The sequence below is a fragment of the Condylura cristata genome, unplaced genomic scaffold (assembly GCF_000260355.1).
Source record: "Condylura cristata isolate star-nosed mole 26May11 unplaced genomic scaffold, ConCri1.0 scaffold00025, whole genome shotgun sequence".
Taxonomy (NCBI): Eukaryota; Metazoa; Chordata; class Mammalia; order Eulipotyphla; family Talpidae; genus Condylura; species Condylura cristata.
In genome coordinates this window covers 27,354,529-27,373,710 of record NW_004567126.1, presented here as the reverse complement: position 1 = coordinate 27,373,710, position 19,182 = coordinate 27,354,529, and the positions used below count along the sequence as shown (strand labels likewise).

Sequence of the window (19,182 nt, the reverse complement as noted above, 5' to 3'; positions counted from 1 at the left end):
CACACACACACACACACACACACACACACACACACACGCACCCCAGAGGCGCCGTCCAGGCAGCAGCTCTTGCGGGAAGCTGGACGGCCGCTTCCCGGGGCGAGGCGCAGAAGGACGCCCCCAGACCACCGCCTGGGGGAGCAGATGCGGCCGCGCTCCCGGCCCAGGGCTGGCGGACCGGGCCAGGGCCGAATTTGCTTCTTTCATGGTTTCACGTAGAATTTAAAGACCATGTAAAGATTTTTTTCTTTTTAAAGAAATTCTAAGACAGGCCTGTTTTCTACCGAATTACTCAGTGGACACGCTGCACTGGTTGCAATTGTGGAGAGGCGGCGGCGTTTGCAGGAGTCCCTGAGTGAAAGGGCCTGTGTGCCGGGGAACAGCGCTTAGGGCAGGCTTTCTCTGGTGCTGACTCTGGACCTTCCGCTCCGATAATTCTTTGCTGCGAGGAACCCAAACTCACGGCAGGTGCAGGGGCCCCCCACCTACGCTGCCAACAGCAGCCTCCACAGACAGTGCCTCAAGTCTCCCTACCGCAGTCACTTTTGGCTGAGGAGAAGGATTTGGAGGGGACAGTTTGGTGACATGGAATAGTATCCACTTCTCTGCAGGGGAAGGAGCCCCAGTGATTCTGTTCAGGAATTTGTTAGGTCTGAGAGAACAAGGGTCTCAGAAACTGGACAAGAATTGGGGGGGGGGGCAGTTGTGATACTTGCAAGGGGGCTTGGGAGCAACATCACAGTGCCTCAGAGAGGACTGGAGTGGACTGGCGTGGGGCCAGAGTCTACCCCAATCTAGTAACTTGTGACTCCTGGGGGACCAGGTCCTGGACAAGCGTTAGAAGAGAGTTTTGGGGTGGGGGATGGAGGTTGCAGTATCTCTCAGACAAAGGACAGGGATGCCGACTGTCTGTGTCGCAATGCAGAGCCGAAATGGAGGACTTGAGGCGCTGCCATCTTGAAGACAGGGCGTTATTGTTGCCCAGAACTTTGAGGGCTCAGTAGTGGCATACTGTGCAGGTCCAATGCTGTACTCAGTTTCCCACAGCCAACAACTCCCTGTAAGACAGCGCATTTCAACGGTGGCTGGAGGGGCACCATCTTGGCCTCTCTGCTCACTTGCTGTGTCGCTTGAGCACCGCAGCCTCCATGCCCTCCTCTGTCGCTGGGAGAGTCACATGCCCATTACTGGTAAGGATGACAAAAGCCTGATCCCAAATGACTCGTGCAACCACAACCCAGGCATGGCGTTCAGGCCTAGCTGGGCCAGTGCTCGATCACCATGACGCAGGCTCCATCTTGCTCTCTTGGCTCCACTTCAGCTTCGTTTTCCCCAAGGTTCTGAGATAGTCGGCATTTCCTGGGGCTACTGCTGGGCTCGTGCATGGCCAGAGCGCTTATTCCTGTCCCTGCACTTTCAGCAGACAGCCCGAGTGTCACCGTGATCGGACCACCTCAGTCACGTGCCCAGCTATGACACAATCCCCAGATGGATTTCTCTGACTTAAACCTGTCAGGGTTGGACTCTGAAACTGGGTAGAAGCCTCCCTACCAATCTATTAACTATGATGTTTGGAGTGTGGAGAGGAATCGGGAGTGCAGAGAACAAACAATGCCCAACTCCGCTGTTCTCAGCACTTGAAGTATACAAACTCATTTACTGTTTAGAACAACCAAGTGGCTGGACCCTGGCTATCACTCACAAATGAGAAAGGGGAATGCAGGGGCTGACAGCAGCCCGCCCAGCAAATGGAGGAGCAGAAGCAGGCACGGGGCTGGTCTGAGGGGCATCAGAACAGCCTAAGCCTGTCCTCGAGCTGGGGATCACGCTTTAGGAGAAGCCAATGGAACAAGACCTGTCTGGCAAGCGGAGGGGCACCCCACACCACTGGGTCCCCATCCTGCATTTGTCTTTTCTGTCCACAGTGGGAAGATTTCATGGAACTCGGCAACAGCATCCCTGACTTCCAGCTGGACCAGATCATGGAGAGCCAGAAAGCCAATCAGTGCGCTGTGGTCATCTACACTTCCGGGACCTCAGGCTACCCCAAGGGCGTGATGCTCAGCCACGACAACGTAAGCAGTTTCAGCTGATGAGCAGTGGAGGGACCACAGCCCTTTGCTCTGGGACACTGAAGTTCAGGTCGTTTTAGTTTTGACCCACTGGGGCGGGGCTGCAATTAGGGGCCTGGCTCACAGCCAGGTCCTTAACTCTGCAACCTCTTTGAAGCACAAGGCAGGCTTGAGATTAAGGACTTTGGAGTCCAAGGACTTGGACTTTGGGATTTAAGTCCAAATCCCAACGCTCTGATCTTGGCCAGATTATCCCCAAATGTCAATTTCTTCATCTGCAAAATGGGTGCGATACAGTAGTCCCTGCCACAAAGATCAGCTTGGAGATTAGATGGGCCAATATTTGTAGAGCGCTTAGAACTGCATTTTATCATAAAAATACATACATTGAGGAGCAGTAAACACATTCTGTGTTTGGGGAGTAAAGCAGAACTTGGTGTTTTGGTTCCTCAAGGAAAGCAGGGTGCTTGGGGAAAATGTATGTAGAGCTGGGAGGAGTCCCCAGCTGATGAGAATTTAGATCACTGTTATGTAAGAGGAACAGATGCTAAAAGATTCCATTCAAACCCCAGAAAATGCAGAGTTTGCTATAGAGACAGAAACCCCAGAAAATGCAGAGTTCGCTATAGAGACAGAAACCCCAGAAAATGCAGAGTTAGCTAGAGACAGAAAGCGGATGGGCGGTTGCCTAGCAAGCAGCAAGAAGCTCCATTAGTCTCGACACCTTCCTATCTCTGGCTGTGTTTATGGACTCGGTTACTCAGCGATGTCGCCTGATTGAAGTATAAGTTACACGTGGATTTGCGACCCCCAAGTCCAAGGATCAGCTATACTAGCTAACATTGTACGGCTCACCGAGGGGAACAAGGAAACTTCTAGGGGAGATGAAAATGTGAGGTGGTGATGGCTTCACGAATGTAGGCACATGTGGCTATGTGTTAAACTATATACTGTCACATGCCACTTCATGGTGGGGTACACACTTGTGAAAATGTCACCGAGTGTCACTGCACACACCTGGTTCACTCCACACCTGGGTGACGGCATAACCTGTTGCGACCCCGTCATCTATGGTTAAGGGGGTGTGTGTGACTAGTCCTTAAATATGTGTGGTGTATTGTATGTCAATTACAACTAAAAAAAAAAACTTTTCAAAAGGAATGCTGCAGAAGAACCGTTAGTTAACCTTTACTACATGTTCCTCACGTCTCAGACCACACTGCTCTAAGAGTTTTACACTCAGTAAATCCTCATAAGGCAGGTGTTACTTTTACAGGCGGAAAAACCGAAGCTCAGAAGGGTTAAATCACTTGGCACCGGTCACACAGCAAACAACAGGGTAGGGGCAGCACGTGGCCCTGACAGACTGAGCCACAGTCTACATTTCAGCTACACTGTAGATCTCTGCGGCTACGGTAGAAAGACCCCAGAGATGCAGCATAAACATTGTAAAGCTGGTGATGGAACAGCACGCCAAGCACACTGTGGTTTTTGTAAAGATTTCAAAGTGATAGTGAGTGAGCTACAGATGTCAATATTTTAAAGAAAAATATCTGGCAGGTTACACACCAACTCACAGTGGTACTTCCCTACAGAAAGAGCGCTGGTTCTCTAGTGATTGGCAGTTCTGCCTTCTGCGAACTTTCCCGACCGCCTAGCTTACGAGTTGCCAGCAGACACTGACCTTTGCGCTGGCTGTTCCCTCTGCATGGGGCTCTCTCTCCCAGAGAGCTGTGCATCTTGACCTTTTGCCTTCTTTGAATCCCTGCTCAAATCTCACCTCCTCCATGAAGCCCTCCCTGACCTTGCTGTTTACAACAGCAAACAAAGTTAACCACCCAGTTGCCACCTACTCCCACTTTGGCTGTTTTTCTTACACTGACTTCAAATGAACGTCAGCTCCTTGAGGGCAGAACTCGCTTGTTGTGTGTCCTAGGTAGGAGGGCTCAGTCCACTTCTGTGGAAAGAGTGAAAGAAAGGAGTCTGACTAGGCCTCTACCTGACCCTGGTGTTTGTATTCCTAGTGGCCTCAGGTGTGGTGAGCCATCACTCTCCTAGAACAGGGGTGACAAGCACAAGCCCTGGCATGAGGCCACCTGGGCTTGAATCTGGGTCTCCTACTTGCTGTGTCACCCAGAACAAGTTTTTCCATTTCCTGGTGTCTCCACACCTTAGAATGGAGAAAAGAATGGTTTCTTCCTCTGGGGTAAAAGGTTAAATGGTTCAACACACTGTTGCTTCCTGCCAAACCATTCTTGAATGCGGTGACTGAAAACACCAGGAGTGTGTAACTTCTGGGTCTGGAAACTGGGCAGGGCTCTGCCAGATGTTTCTTCTGCCCCACACGGTATCAGCTGGGATCACTCAGCTGTGTTCAGCCAGGGCTTGGGCTACCCTGGAAGGGTCTAGCAGGATCTCACCCCGTCTCACATGTCTTGGTTTCCGCCCAGCGTGGCAGCATCGTGGTGGGTCTAACAGTGACTGGCTAGCCCCAGAGCAAGCCTTCTCGAGGACGAAGGCAGAAGCTTCAATCTACCAAGGTTCAAAGTCAGGCAGCTACTCTCACATCTGTTCTATTTTGATGGTTAAAATAAGTCACTGGAGCTGCCCTGTGGAGGGAAAGAGAGTCCGGCTTCACATAGGCGAGGGGGCAGAGAATCAACAGCTGTCTTCGCTCCACCACATCCATATGCCTCGTCTTGTGGGTCATGTCAATGTCAGCTGGCACAACTGGCCGTGTGCCAGCTTACATGGGAACTTAGGGGCAGTCGCCACAACACAGCTGAAAACCCGCAGATAACTCACCGTTGACCTCCTGAGTCTCAGGTTCGGCACCGCTGTTCGGCTGAATCCATGTACGTGGAAGCCTGGGGCAAAAGACAAAGAACTCACGTGACTGAACGCTGAAGTTCAAATCCATGTTGTTGGAAGTCAAATGTATTTTTTAAGTCACCATCTTTATTGTAAGATGTTAAAACTAGACCAAACTCCACAACAGCTCAGAGCCTCTCCCCGGTGGAAGGCACCGTCTGCCTGCTGTGCTGCACACACTCACCCCTCAGGAAACCGGGGCTGGGAGGGGACTGATTTGCTGAGGTGACAGGCCAAAGGGAGGCCTGGGCCAGGACCTGAACCCAGGAGTATGTAGCCCACTGTGCATCACTGTCTACACGTGCCACACCCCTCAGGTGCCAGGAACCTCGGGCTACAGGCTAGCGCAGTGCTGGTGGGAACAGCCGGGAAATGAGCAGAACGACCCAGGCTGCGGTGAGTGGCCCCTAGAAAACCAGACGGAAGAAACTTCAGGTGGTGTCACAGGAGGGGACATTTAAATGGAAATTTAAATTTGAGGGTCAATGTGGGGAAAGCAGGAGGAAGAGCATTTCAGGTAGAGAGTCACTGCGAAGACCCTGAGGCAGGACCGTGGCTGGTGTGTTGCAGGAACAGTGTGGCGTCTGTATGGCTGGATGAAGGAGGTAACTGCTCACCAGATTCGTGATACCAGTTATAAACATACATCACTCAAAGTTGTAGATAAGTTAAAACATCAAGGTATGCATTGGAGAAAGGAAAACAATTTGCTAATTTTGGGGGTGTTCATGCGCTAGTATTTTGCCTTTTCTTATTGGACAACACTGGTTCCATAGTTCTACTTCCCTGGTAGAGAAGCCTCTGTACCCATTTTACAGATGAGCAAATAGAAGCTGCAAAGGAGTCCAGACTCACTGCCATGCAATCATCCCAGGCTGGGTAGGTTCATGGGTGACTGGGGCAGATGGGAAAAGAATCTTTTTGTAGATCTGACAGGCCTCTAATGCTGAAGCAGGGAGCCAGGTACACAGGCGTCTAGACCAGCAAGCAGGAGGGCAGGCAGGCAGCAACCAAGCCTCGTGGCCCTGCAAGCTCCCAGTGGCCTGTTTCTTGGCCCAGATATTGGTATTCATAGGAGGTGGAGCTCCCAAGGTTTTCTGCAGTAACACAGTATCACATGGGTAATGAAACCTGGGTGGAAAACAAAGCTGCAAGTGGTGGCAGGAGAGGCTGACAGGTGCAAAGAGCCTGAGTTACTCCGCCTTCCTTGCAGTCACCCAGTTCCCAAATAATGGAGCCAGGATTTAATTTTGGGACACTTACTGAATCCTTCACAGTAGACATTGTAAAGCTAGGGTCCCCATCCTGTCCCCATCCTCCTCACCCCAGTTGTCTGCGGAATTTTACAGCTCTTCCTGGCCTTGGGCAAGTCAGTTCACTCTGTGCTTGTTTCTCCATCTACAAAATAAGGAGAATCACAGTATGGGCCCCCAGAGAATGATGGGGGCCCATTGAGGAATAAAATACTCGGTGTGTATATCCTGCCAGAGCAATGCCTGGCACATCCCTTCTCTAATGTTTGCTAAATACACTCACGTGCTGCACGTCAATGTTTCCATCAGTGAGGGACATCACATGGTGGTTTCTATATAAAGCCAGGTGTGGGGCAGGCTGATCCATCTAGGTTTGTGTAATTACACTCTACGGTGTTCACACAATGGTGAAATCACCTAGTGATGCCTTTCTCCACAGCGCATTCCGTTGTTAAGCAGGATATGACGACCGTTGCAATGAAATGGCCCTCTAGAGAGGACAAAGCACCCTTGATCGTCAACTACTTCTGTTCTAGATCACATGGATGGCCGGGGCAGCAGCTAAGGAATGTGGCCTGAGTTACGCCTCAGAAAAGCAGGAGGTGGTCGTCAGCTACCTTCCCCTGAGCCACATTGCAGCTCAGATGATGGATGTTTGGATACCCATGAAGGTTGGGGCTGTCATCTATTTTGCTCAGCCAGATGCTCTCAAGGTAAAGCTGAGGGCAGGCCTAGTGAAGGGATGGTTTTGTTAAAACCCAGATCTCAGGGGGTTCCTTCTCTGTCCTCCTGTTTTGCTCCCAGTTAGCAGTGTTGAAAACAGTTGCCCACATTCTTCTAGTTTTTAACTTTATCCAAGTCATGGCATCCATGTATGGCTGTGTAAGTCGTACACTGAACAACCCAAGGCAAAGACATGCATAGTATTAAAAGCAGGTGTGGTATCTGTTGTCTTTTCAAAAGCCAGTATTGCCAATTCCAAAAAGCTTCTAAAAACCCACATTTTGGGCAATAAATATCACCTTCACTAACATGAAGTTATTTGTAGTCTTCATTTTATCCCATTTACTGGCAATATGCATACACCAATGTAATGAGTTTCAGTATGTTTGCCCAAGCACCACTATAGAACTGATGAGATGTGCACTGGACAAGCATTCTGAATTCTAAATTCCAGAGGAAATTTAGAGAATTCTAAATTCTGAAATACATCTGTCCCAGGAGTATGAGATAGGGGATTTGGACCTATTTTGAAAACCAGTTGCATCCTGACTTACCTTCCAGAGGGCAAATTTTCTCAAAGTTTTCAGATTTCTTCTAGCACTTATTTACAGTTTTTTGAATATGTAACACCATCTTTTTTTAATTATCCACTTGAAAAATATTATCTATTATCTTTCCATTGTAAAGGGTGAGAATTTAACTCTATTATACCCTCACTTCCACTTTTTCAATGTAAATAATTCTCAGTTAACTAGCCAAGTGGTTTACTATATATTTTCCTACATGGCCCAACTTTTTGTTTTTATCCCAAATAGTTGTTTTTGTTTTTCAATTTTGTGAAGCTTCTGCATACCTGTCCAGTTTGTGTTTATGGGTTGTCACATTCTTATTTGAGTATTTCTCAAATGTTGAAGTTTCCATTGCATTATTTTTTCCTCCATCTTTCTGCCCTAAGCAGGACTTGCTGTCATTTTGGATGGGGCCCTTTGGAAGCAAAACCTGAGGTGGAATGGGAGGTTGCTATTTATTGAGTTTTTACCTGAGAAGCTCTCAGGTAACAACTGTAAGGGAATGAGGGGAACAGAATAAGGTAAGGAAAGAACATAGAGTTCAGCTGGAGTGTTGAGAAAATCCACAGCGTGGATGTCACCACAGATTAACATTTTGAGACAATAGGGTAAGGGTTTTGCTCCCCCATCTCAGATAGTCTTGGCTTCAGGCTGATGCACTTATGCAGTTGGGGCATGCATATAACTTCCTAGGCAGTTCCAAGGAAGGTAGTTCCATGAGGAAGAAGGAAGTTGTGGACCTTGAGGCCTGACCAGGATGGTGATAGCATCTTATATGAGCAGTCATGACAGGATGCCCCTCCCTCCTATAAATTTTAAGATCACCTGTCAATTTGTAGGAAAAACCCTGCCCAGGTCTTTCTTTAATATTGCATTGAATCTGCAGGTCATTTTGGAGGTGGGAGGGAATCTCGTGAGTTGGGGGTAAAGGTATGCAATATTCCACAGCATGTCTGGGACAGTTTCGTTAGCCAATCACCCATCATTGACTATCCAGCCTGTTTCCATTCTGTCAGGAAACTAAGTAGGAAAGGATGCCATATATGTGCCTCTTTTTCACATGAGTCTCATTCTGCTAAATTTCTCCAGCCACAGAAATGAAGTTGCATTTAAAATGTCCACAGTATCTTGGTGTTACCTTCCAAAATTATTTTACCAGCAAGTGCTCTCCACCAAATCCCTAAAGTGTGAAAATCTGATTGACCACTGAGCAGCCAATGGGCTAGCTCCTGTGGGTCACAGGCTCAGGCTGGTCCAATCAGAACCAAGGGAAGGTTCTCCTGGACTGAGCTAGGAAGCTGTGGAGAGATGGATATTTGGGGTCCATGGAAGGTGGTACCCATGTGACTCTATCCCCTCCAGGGTACGCTGCTAAAGACTCTGCAGGAGGTAAAACCTACTGCCTTCCTGGGGGTACCCCGAATTTGGGAGAAGATGGAAGAGAAGATAAAGGAAAGTAATGCCAAGTCATCAAGATTGAGGAAGAAGGTGTTTTCATGGGCAAGAGCTGTTGGATTAAGGACCAACACAAAAAAGATGATGGGGTACGTGGAGGGTCCATGGGGTCGGAGTGGGAGGAACAGTGAGCGAGGGAGCTCAGCCATCACCAGCTACTTCCCATCAGCCCCTCTGGCTCCCTGGTCATGGGCCCTGCCTCCTTGGCATCTTGTTCACAGGAGACAAGAAGTGACTATGAGCTACCGCGTGGCCAAGACCCTCGTGTTCAGCCATGTCAGGAGCTCCCTCGGCCTTGACCACTGCAACTCTTGCATCAGTGCAGCAGCACCCCTTGGCCAAGAGACCGCCGAGTTCTTTCTAAGCCTAGACCTACCTGTGGGCGAGATGTACGGTATGTCAGAAAGCACAGGACCCCACACCATCTCCAATCAAGAGAACTACAAGATTCTGAGGTACCAGCCCCTTGGGTGGTCCCCGGGCCCTAAAAGCACAGACTCAAGCGGGGGGGGGGAGGGGGGAGATGGGAGGGTGGGCAGGCCTCTGGGTGAAGATGCATCCAGATCCAGTGTCTCCAGAATGCCCGCCCCCTAGCCTTCAAGTCCCAGATAGTCACAACCCCATGAAGCTCTGTGGTGGGAGAACCCACGGATAAGGGGAAGGCTCTGAGCATTTTGTGGCCTTCCCGCTTGTCACTTGGGAGTTCTGTCTCCAGACTTCCCAGGCGCTAGGTTACCTCCTGGCACCTGGGACACCACCACCTCTATCAGCCTCTCTGGCTCTTCCTGAAGCTCATTTTACCCCAGGCTGCAGTGACCCCGAAACAGAAGGAACGAAAGGCATGTTCCCTGGCTGTCGGGGAGCTGCGTTCCTTCACCAAGCCCTGGCTGCGTCTCCCCGGGCCCTTCCCACCCGCCACACTGCAAGTCCAGCTTCCCTCGCGTACTTGGTCATGTTCCAACTGTCTTCACACTTAGCAAAAACTAAGCTTAATCTTCCCACTCTAGCAAAACCATCTCCTACCTTTGACTTTACCTTGCAAGAGAGCTTTGTACTTCACTTATTCCCCCCATCTCCACAACATAATCCTATCTCGTGTTTCCTGCAGCACCCCAAATGCCCAGGAGTATTTTTCCAGAACCAAAGAGTGGTCCTTCCCTACAGATAATTGATCCACTGTCCCAACTGGGGGGAAAGGGACAAATTCTGTTTTTACTTCTTTTTGAACAAGAAATACATGCCCATCTCAAAAAAATAAAATCAGAAGGTATAAAATTATAGTGAAAACCTCCCTCCAGCCTGCCGCACACATCTGGTTCATTCTGCATGGGTTTGCTAGGGCTGCTGTGACAAGGTTCCACCAACTTAAACACAGAAACTAACTTTCTCACATGTATGAAGACCAGGAGCTTGACATGAAGGGGTCAGCAGGGCTGCTGACTTCTGGAACCTGTGAGGACAGTCTGCTCGGTCCTCGCTCTCTCAGCCTCTGGGAGTCTGCCGGCTGTCTCTGGCATTCCTTGGCTCGTAGGAGCAGCAGTGACCTCTCTTTCTTCCTCTTCACATGGTGTTCTCCATGCGTACAGATCTGTGTCCAGATGCCCCTTTTTATAAGGACACTGCTCATACTGGATTTGGAGCCACCTGACTCCGTGGTGACTTCTTAATTGAGCTAATTGTATCTTCAATGAAATCTCAACACACTCACCACCTAAGGCCCCAAGGATTAAGGTTTCAATATATGAATGGAGGAGGGAGCAATTCAACTCACAACACTCTCCCAAAAGAATAATTACATCATGCTCAAGTTCATCTGGTGTAAGTAGTGTTTCATACCAAATGGAAACATTTTCTATGACATCTGGCACTCAGAGGGCAAACCTGCCCCAAAAACATGAAACGCAGTATCTGGATTTGTAACATGAACTTCCACTCAGTCTTGACTCCACCATTGTATTTACATGGTTGAATTTATCAATCTTTTGTTGTTGCTGCTGTTGTTTTATGTTCTAGAAAGTTCTTCCATGGGAAGTCATTAAGAGGCTCTGCAAATTTTGAGCTCTTACTAAAGGATTTCCTACACGTAACCCTAAAGCCTTCTGATCCGTCTAACTGCCAGTGAAGCCAATCAACAAGTGAATAAGAAAAGGTTCCCTTTTCTGCATCCTATAACCTTCCAAGGATTAGCTCTAGAGAAAAAAAAAAAAAAGTCTTAGAAGAATATGGATTCCGGAAAGTACTGTTTTGTGGCGTTAACTAACTTCTAAGGATATTCTAGTTGGTTTTCTTAAAATCAGCTGCCCTGGTCTTGTGTGCAGGTCGACATACCTGCTTCTCTGAGCCTATTTCTCTCCTGCTACCCCTCAGCTGCGGCAAAATCCTGAGTGGATGCAAGAGCATGCTGAGCCAGCAGACCCAGGATGGCGCCGGGGAGATCTGCCTCTGGGGCCGCCATGTCTTCATGGGCTACCTGGAGAAGGAGGCAGCGACCATGGAGGCCATCGATGAGGAAGGCTGGTTACACTCTGGGGACTTGGGGAAACTGGACAAACAGGGTTTCCTCTACATCACTGGTCGCATCAAAGGTATACTGGGTCTGGTTCTGTGGGGTGTCCTAAACATTCAAGGGCTTGGTGAGCCAGTGCAATGAAGGCTCCCAGGCTCCTGTCTCCCATGGGGGCGCCCATGCAGATATACAGGGGCACCACAGTCTGCAGCCCCCCTCCCCCCGCCAGCTCTGTCCTGTGCTCAGCATCAGGCACAGCGTCTCAGCAGTATGGACCTGGGAGAGATGCCCAAGTACCCCAGAAACCTGTTTCTGCCTCTGTACTCCGAGCATAGTCATAATCACAGACTTATAAAGATTAGGCAAAAGGAGGTAGAACAGGGATGAGCCAACTTTGCCCCAAAAAGGGCTAATCATAATTAGCTGGGGATTTACAGGGCATATGGTTTCTGTCACAGCTGGTCAGCTCCTCCCTTAAAAGAACAATGGTGACATGTGGACGGACGAGGTCACCTGCCCACCTGAGTGGCCCAAACTTTCACTGTCACACAGTGTTCTTTGGATTTCCTTCCAGCCATTTAAAAATGTAAAAGCCATCTTTAGCTCACAGCCAGAGAGACAGGGGAGAGGCTAGACTTAGCTCAGAGACTGTGGCTGGTCTAATTCTGATGGTCTTTGGCACTCGCCTTCCCAAGGCAGTTAACTAGCAAACGGGCTGTAGCAGCACTAGTTACGCTAAGAGAAACACCCCCCACCCCCGCCAAGTGGATTTCAGGGAAACTGCTCACTCAAAAACCAGAAAAGTCCTTCAGGTGTAGCTGAATCCAGGTGCCAAAGTGACGTCACAGGACCCTCATTAGCCTCCTACTACAGAAATGTGCTCTGTGTTGATGTCATTCTTCAAGTTTTCCCCTTTTGGTGACAAGGTCACTGCCAAGAGTCACCATGACCTCCATGTGAAAAGGATGTCTCCCAGTAACTTCAGTGAAAAGTTTTAGTTTTCTCATTGACTCTTTTTGGATCCACCTCGGAGGGAACCCTTGGGTGGCACATGCTGATTTGCTCCACCTGGGCACGTGCTCGCCCTTGCAGTCCACCCCATGTGGACTCAGGTGTTCAAGATGGAGGGGACGGGACCTAGCAAGCATCCCAGGGGGAGGAGGTCTTGAAGAATTTTCAAGATGGGGGAGAAGGTGACACAAATCTTTTGGAGGCTGCAAGAATTGGGGGATGCCGCACACACCTGGCCCAAGACCAGACTTTGGCTCTGTGGGGCTTGCCAAGAGGTGGGAAAAGCTGAGGAGAGGCAGAGTAAGACAAGGAGAGTTTCACAATCTTCTAAGCCAGACATACTGCAGTGCCAGTATGCAGGGTGTGGAGGTGGAGACACAGGCATTGAGCTAATGTGCTGCTGGCCAAGGGGAACACACAGGACTTGGGTGCTTGATGGGAACTTAAAGACATGGTGGGAGAAGCAACGTGACTTTGAGTCTGTAGCTTGGAGAGAGGCCCGGCGTAGGGAGGGCCCCCTCTGCTGGGGTTTTCCAGGCAAGTGACCATCTATGCCAATGTCTGTCCCTGCCGATCCTCGAGCGAGCGTGAGTTTTATATGTCCTAGTTAAACCTAAAAGAAAGCCATCCTTCGTTCCAGAAATGCTCATCACTGCTGGCGGTGAGAATGTGGCCCCTGTTCCCATTGAGAATAAGGTGAAGGAGAAGATCCCCATCATCAGCAATGCCATGTTAGTAGGAGACAAGTTGAGGTTTCTGAGCATCTTGCTGACACTGAAGGTAACCTGGGTGTCCCACATGGGGGACCCCAGAGAGGGCAAGCCCCTGCTGCCTGAGACCCGCCCCTGGTCCTCAGGTTAGCTGGGGAATGTGCGTGGGTGCTGGGTGTGGTGACAGGGGTATCTGGGGCAGTGCGAAACAGACGAGGCGAGTGGAGAGCCGCTAGACAGGCTGACCGCGGAAGCCATCAAGTTCTGCCGGAAACTGGGCAGCCATGCTTCCACGGTGACTGACATCCTACAGCTGCCAGACACCCTGGTCCACAGGGCCATCCAGCAAGGCATAAACGCTGTGAATCAGGAAGCCATCTCTGATGCGCAGAAGATTCAGAAGTGGGCCATCTTGGAAAAGGACTTCTCCATCCCTGGCGGAGAGCTAGGTGAGCAGCCCGAGCTGGCAGCCTGCCACTGGGAGGCTGGTCCTTTGCCAGTGTCCAGGGCCACATGGGCTCTGAGATGTGCCTTGTCTGAGAGTCCAGGGTCTGTGTTGCCAGCCAGGTACCAGCAGAGGCATGATCCTCTTCCGACAACAGGTGCCCAGCTCCTGCACCCCTGAACCACACACACACAAGCTTACCTTCACTCACTCAAATAATCACACACGCACAGTCAGCCACCCCCACCTCCTCTCCCTCATGCTTATACTTCTGCTCACATATCTGCACATGCTCACACACATCCATACACAGCATCTCGTTTCTACAGGGCAGCCACACCCACCCCTCTGAAAAGAAAAGCTAAACTTAACTGTAACTCCACAGTCCCCCTGCTGACCTCTCACTGTCGCCCCTATGACGGCTGCATCAGCCTTCCTGAAGTTCCCCCAACTCCTCAACCACGGGCCTGCCTCAGGGCCTTTGCACCTCCTGCTCATCTGCCTGGAATGCTTTCCTCTTCAGTTCTTTGCCTGGATGGCTCCTTCTCACAGTAAGGGGCATCTGGGTGAAGTGGGTCACCACCAACCTATCAACACTGAGTCACCTTACAACTGCTGCATTGTCCTGTCTTCTTGCTTCCTTAAACACATCAGTCTGAAATCAGTCTGCATCTCAGTTTATTTTTGTCCATCTCCCTGGGAGGGGCAGACTCGCTGCAGACCTAGAGTTCACTTTCTGTTGTTGTCCTCTCGGGAGGGCTTGCTCTTGGCACCCCGCTGTCATCTGAGGACATGGGTGCGGGGATTATTCCAGCAGGTAGCCTGAACAGCCTGGATTCAAATCCTGTGAACTTCATACAGGGAAGTTACCCCACAAGCCTCAGTCTTTCCATCTGCCAGTTTGAAGTGTCATCCTCACGGGACTGTTGAGGACATCTTGAGGGATGCTCCAACCCTTCGGTTACCTAGGGCTTAGGGGGATCGTGGTCTTCAGGTCAACAATCCTGGAGTGACTTCAGGGTGACCGCCTTGTCTGAGCCTGCTTCCTCACCTGTAAAACTGGGCATAGTTGAGGGGTGTCCCTTGTCATTGGATGCATTATCTGTATCAGGCACAGAGTTCAGGGTACTCTCCACCTACCAGCATGGGGGATTCCTACCACAGCACCCAGTGGGAGTTATGCTCACACTGCTGGCAAAGGTGGTGTGCCCAGGATGTCGATGGCAGAGCTGACCATAACCCAGCCTCAGCCAGAACTTGTTGTCATGGTGTGCAAGGGGGTCCATGGATTTTATTGTATAACTGAACTAGTTTCTCCTTTCTTGATAGGTCCAACATCAAAGCTTAGGAGATATTTCATAACTCAGAAATACAAAATGAAAATTGAAGACTTCTACAAGTGACCTCTTTACTGGAGCTGTTCTCGCCGGCCCCCATGGTAAGCTTGACTTTGCTGGCCTGTGCCTTGAACGAGTCCAACAGAGGTGGTCTCCCCTGTGTGGTGGGCAGTCTATGAGCAGGACTGCAGCCCAGCCACCAGCTGCATGGCTTCTGGATAGCATCTGGCCTCCTCTCATGCTCTCTAAAGGGCCTGGGAGGGCTGCAAACTCCTTTCCAGTCGGCCAGCAATATTGTTAACTGTTCTTCTGAACTTTTCTACTTACCTCAAAGAGGTAATGAGTAATTGTCCCACCTAGGACCAGAGTTTTTCACTAAAGCCACTGGGAGCTGTAGTTTATTTGGGGGAGGCTGTTGGTCAAGAACTATGGTGCAGGAGACTCTCCACTTGCCAGGAGTCCAAGAATGAGCGGTGCTGACCCATCACTGATGTTAAGGGATAGAGGCATGAGCTCATCCTGTCCAGCCCTTTCCTTCTTCCTCCCAAGTCCTGTCCACAGGAAGCCTCCATGGCATAAACAACTGACAGCTTCAAGAAGGCTGCCTGCTGCCTACAGGGAATAGGCAGAGAGTAGAATGCATCTCTAGTCACCCAAAGGGCCACCTGTCTAATCGTCTCATAGTCAAATCGTTACCTGGTGGTGCCCCAGGCCACACACCTAGTTTATAGGACTGTCGGAACAAGGTTCTGTGCACGAGGGGGCTTGATTTTCTCATGGCCCTGGAGGCTGGAACTTTAAGATCAAGGTTTTTGGCTGAGTTTTTCTTCTCCCCTTGACTTGTAATGCTGTTTCCTCCCTGAGGCTCTGTGCCCAGACTTTCCCTTTTTATAAGGACACCAGTCATATGGATTAGTCCACCTTAGTGACTTCATTTTAACTTGATTACCTCTGTAAAGTCCCTATCCCCAAGTAAAGTCACCGTCTGAGATGTAGAGGGTTAAGGTGAATGGGAGGGGGTCACAGCACTGTATCCATTTTCTTTTTCCCCCCTCTTGACCTGATTTTCTCCTCCACACCTTTGTCACACCTTTGTCACTCTTGTGGATGGGCCCGTAAGTTAAAGACAACACATTAATTACTTGAATAATTTCCAGTTTCACTTTGCCACTGGGTAAGAGGCCACTTGATGTTGGTGAGGGGGTGGGAGGTGGGTGTGCTGTCCAATATGGCAGCCACTGGCCACCATGTGACCTGTCTGAATTGAGCAGAATACATTTTTTAAATAGTGAATACATGCTGATATGATTAACTGGACAAACTGGATTTCTCCAGTTCCTTTTTTATGGCTAATATCATGTAATATTTCTCTTGGACTGTGCTGCTCTAAAGTTCATTGAAGACATTCATTTTTTTACTTATAAGTAAATCTGTGGATCACTTACTCCATTCCCATTCCATGGATCAGTATCCCATCCATTTAGGAACATTCCATCTTCAGATAACTCCGGGGTCTCAGAGAATGAACACGTACCGCAAGGATCTCCATGTGATAATGTAGCTTTCTGCTCTCACTTCCTCTCTCTGCAGCCTTGAACAGGAAGGCCCCATCGTGATACGTAACTTACTACTCTGGGTAGGGACTTTCTCTTCTGTTTTTAAGAAGCCAGATCCTTAAGGGTAGGTCGCCTGGTTACTCACCTGGTAAGAAAGTGCTCCCATTGGGACCTGCAATTGCCTATGGAGGTGACAGGCAAACTAAGCCTCTGGTTTCCTTTGGGCCTTTGAGGCATGATTCCAGGGGCATCTATGAAGATTTGCCCATTTTTGAGGAAAGACCTGACCTTGTTGGTTCCAACTGGATTTTCTTCTCCACAGAGACTGACTGAGACGTAAGAAAGCTTTTGCGAGCTTGAAGAACTGGATCCCGTTCTGGGAGCAACCTGGCAATCCTTCCAATCAAGTTCTGATAATAAAGCACTTCAGCCTCCAGTGTCCTGATTTTTGGCGAGACATGCTCAGACATGAACAGTTTCTCCCTTGGGAAACTCAGACTCTGAACTGAGTTTTTAAGTCAAACTGAGTTACTGTATGTGAGTTCAACCCTTGAGTTGTATGTGAGAGAGATTATCCACAAAAGTAGAAAACCCCCTATCATCTCACAGTGTGGCCGAGTCTGAGGTGACAAAGCCCTCAGTAGGGACTAACAGTTACCATCCCAGCACTCTGTCAATCTCAGTTATCTTCAATTTCAGCGATGAGTTTTGCCATAGTCGTGAAAGCAGCAGGAACAGCAGCTCTCTCATCCACAGGCCTTGTATGGGGAGGCCACAGCGATGTCTCCTGTCCAGCATACCACACCCTCAGTATGTGTTGGGGAGTAGGGAAGGAGCATTTCCCAGCCCAGAGAGGGACAATCCATCAGGGTTGAGAAATAAGAACTTCCAGGGCCCCTTAACATCCATATGGAGCCCCCAAACCCTCTCCTTTCCTCCTTTGAGGAAAACAACACCGGTGAGTAACACTACAGGTTTCAGGTGTTACAGCCTAATAACATGAGCCCGCAAAATTCTAGTTTCCATCCATCACTATACAATTGACCCCTTTACCAGATTCTTAGTCTGGTTTTGTTTTTGTTTTGGTATGTTCATTTATTTCGTTTATCTTCCCCATGAATAAAATAATGTTTTTTCTTTCTGATTTATTTCATAAGCATAATATCCTCTAGGTTCATCCAGATTGTTCAAATGGCAGGACTTCATTCTTTACAGCTGAGTAGTAGTACTTAATTACGTGAATACACCAGATCTTCTTTATTCACTAGTCCGTCGATGGACACGCAGGTTATTTCCAACGCTTAGTTACTGTGAATACTACTACCATGAACATGGGGTACACAGATTTTTCAAATTACTGGTTAGTACCCTTAAATACCCAGAAGTAGAACAGTTGTCATATGGCATTTCTATTCTTAATGTACTGAGGAACATAAAGGCATAAATCAAAATGTGTAGACATTCTCCTTGCAGAAGATTTAACACAATGCAGGAAGATAGTCCTACTTGATGACTCTCATTCTCTGATGTTTATTTTTAAAGTGTGCAAGTACAGTCAATCCTCTGTATTTGAAGATTCTATCTTCGCAAATTTGCCTGCTCTCTCAAATGTGTAACCCTAAATCAATAGAGCTGGTGCTTTCGAGGTCACTTGTGGCCATGCACGGAGTAGTGAGAATTTTCAGCTGCCACGTTCCCAGCAAGGTCGAAGGTGGTGCCCTCATCTTGCAAGCGCATGTCCTTTCAGAGGTCATGCCACAGGTTGGGCATTTTTGGGTATTTCTGCTGGTGAAAACAGTCCCCAAGTCTACAGCTGAAGTATTCTCTACAGTTCCTGCTGCAAGGCTGTAATGTGACTTACTATTGTTGGGGGAGGGGGGGTAATGTCAGCCCTGAGTTCAGTGTTAACAAATCAACATGTGTTAAGTAAGTTGTCCTTGAGCAGAAAGCACTGGTCACACAAGTTATGCACAGACTGGCCAAGGGTGTGACCGGAAGCTGTGAGGAGCCCGCCCAACTCTGCATTTCTTTTCAGCTCAATGGTCCAGTGTTTGCTAACTCGGTGTTCAAGCAGTTCTGCAGGTGAAGCTACCAGCAGGAACAACACCCACTGCGCACACATACGCCACTACAGGGGGAACGTGCACGTGGAGGGTGAGGACGCGCTTTCAGAGAAGAGTACATAAATGTCTGGTCTTCTACCAGAATGTAGCTTTGGAAAAAAAAATTTTTGCCTTTTTAAAAAATCTGCCATTTAAGGTACACAAATGGCTGATCGTCATAAAATGCTCCAGCTCAGTAATGTATTTTCTACAGTGACTCTCACCCTGGCCTCATTGTTCTCCTTTAAGTCTTTGAGAAATGACAAGAACTCGCTAAGCGGTTAAGTGTCTTAAATTGTGATAAGCCAAAAACATGCCATTGAAGCCTCTGAAAATCCGTCCTCGGCTCCAGTGTGCCGCACTGTCGTGTACCCCACAACCGACGCTGTGCACATGAAAAGCACCTGGCAACCGCTGTTCCGTTGCTGTGTTCCTATGAATGTGACTGTTTTAAAAAAGGACCCATAAGGATACTTAGCGGGGTCTGAATTTGCTGTGTGCAATGTCTTCAGGGTTCATCTGCAACCGCACAAAGCCTGGGGGAGCCCAATGTCCTGGCGGGGGGGGCGGTT

At 49.0% G+C, this 19,182-nt stretch overlaps 1 protein-coding gene across 2 annotated transcripts in view; it reads left to right on the top strand.

Moving 5' to 3' along the window:
- Nucleotides 1–15,018, top strand: part of LOC101626429 (long-chain-fatty-acid--CoA ligase ACSBG2) — a 28,412-nt gene extending 13,394 nt beyond the window's left edge. For both annotated transcript variants that reach the window (XM_012729497.1, XM_004689305.2), the window contains exons 6-13: nucleotides 1,926–2,075; nucleotides 6,733–6,909; nucleotides 8,851–9,032; nucleotides 9,165–9,398; nucleotides 11,311–11,528; nucleotides 13,101–13,240; nucleotides 13,373–13,619; nucleotides 14,945–15,018. In XM_012729497.1, the coding sequence (XP_012584951.1) occupies nucleotides 1,926–2,075; nucleotides 6,733–6,909; nucleotides 8,851–9,032; nucleotides 9,165–9,398; nucleotides 11,311–11,528; nucleotides 13,101–13,240; nucleotides 13,373–13,619; nucleotides 14,945–15,018 (1,422 nt within the window). The remainder of the gene's footprint in view (nucleotides 1–1,925; nucleotides 2,076–6,732; nucleotides 6,910–8,850; nucleotides 9,033–9,164; nucleotides 9,399–11,310; nucleotides 11,529–13,100; nucleotides 13,241–13,372; nucleotides 13,620–14,944) is intronic.
- Nucleotides 15,019–19,182: the final 4,164 nt, after the last annotated feature.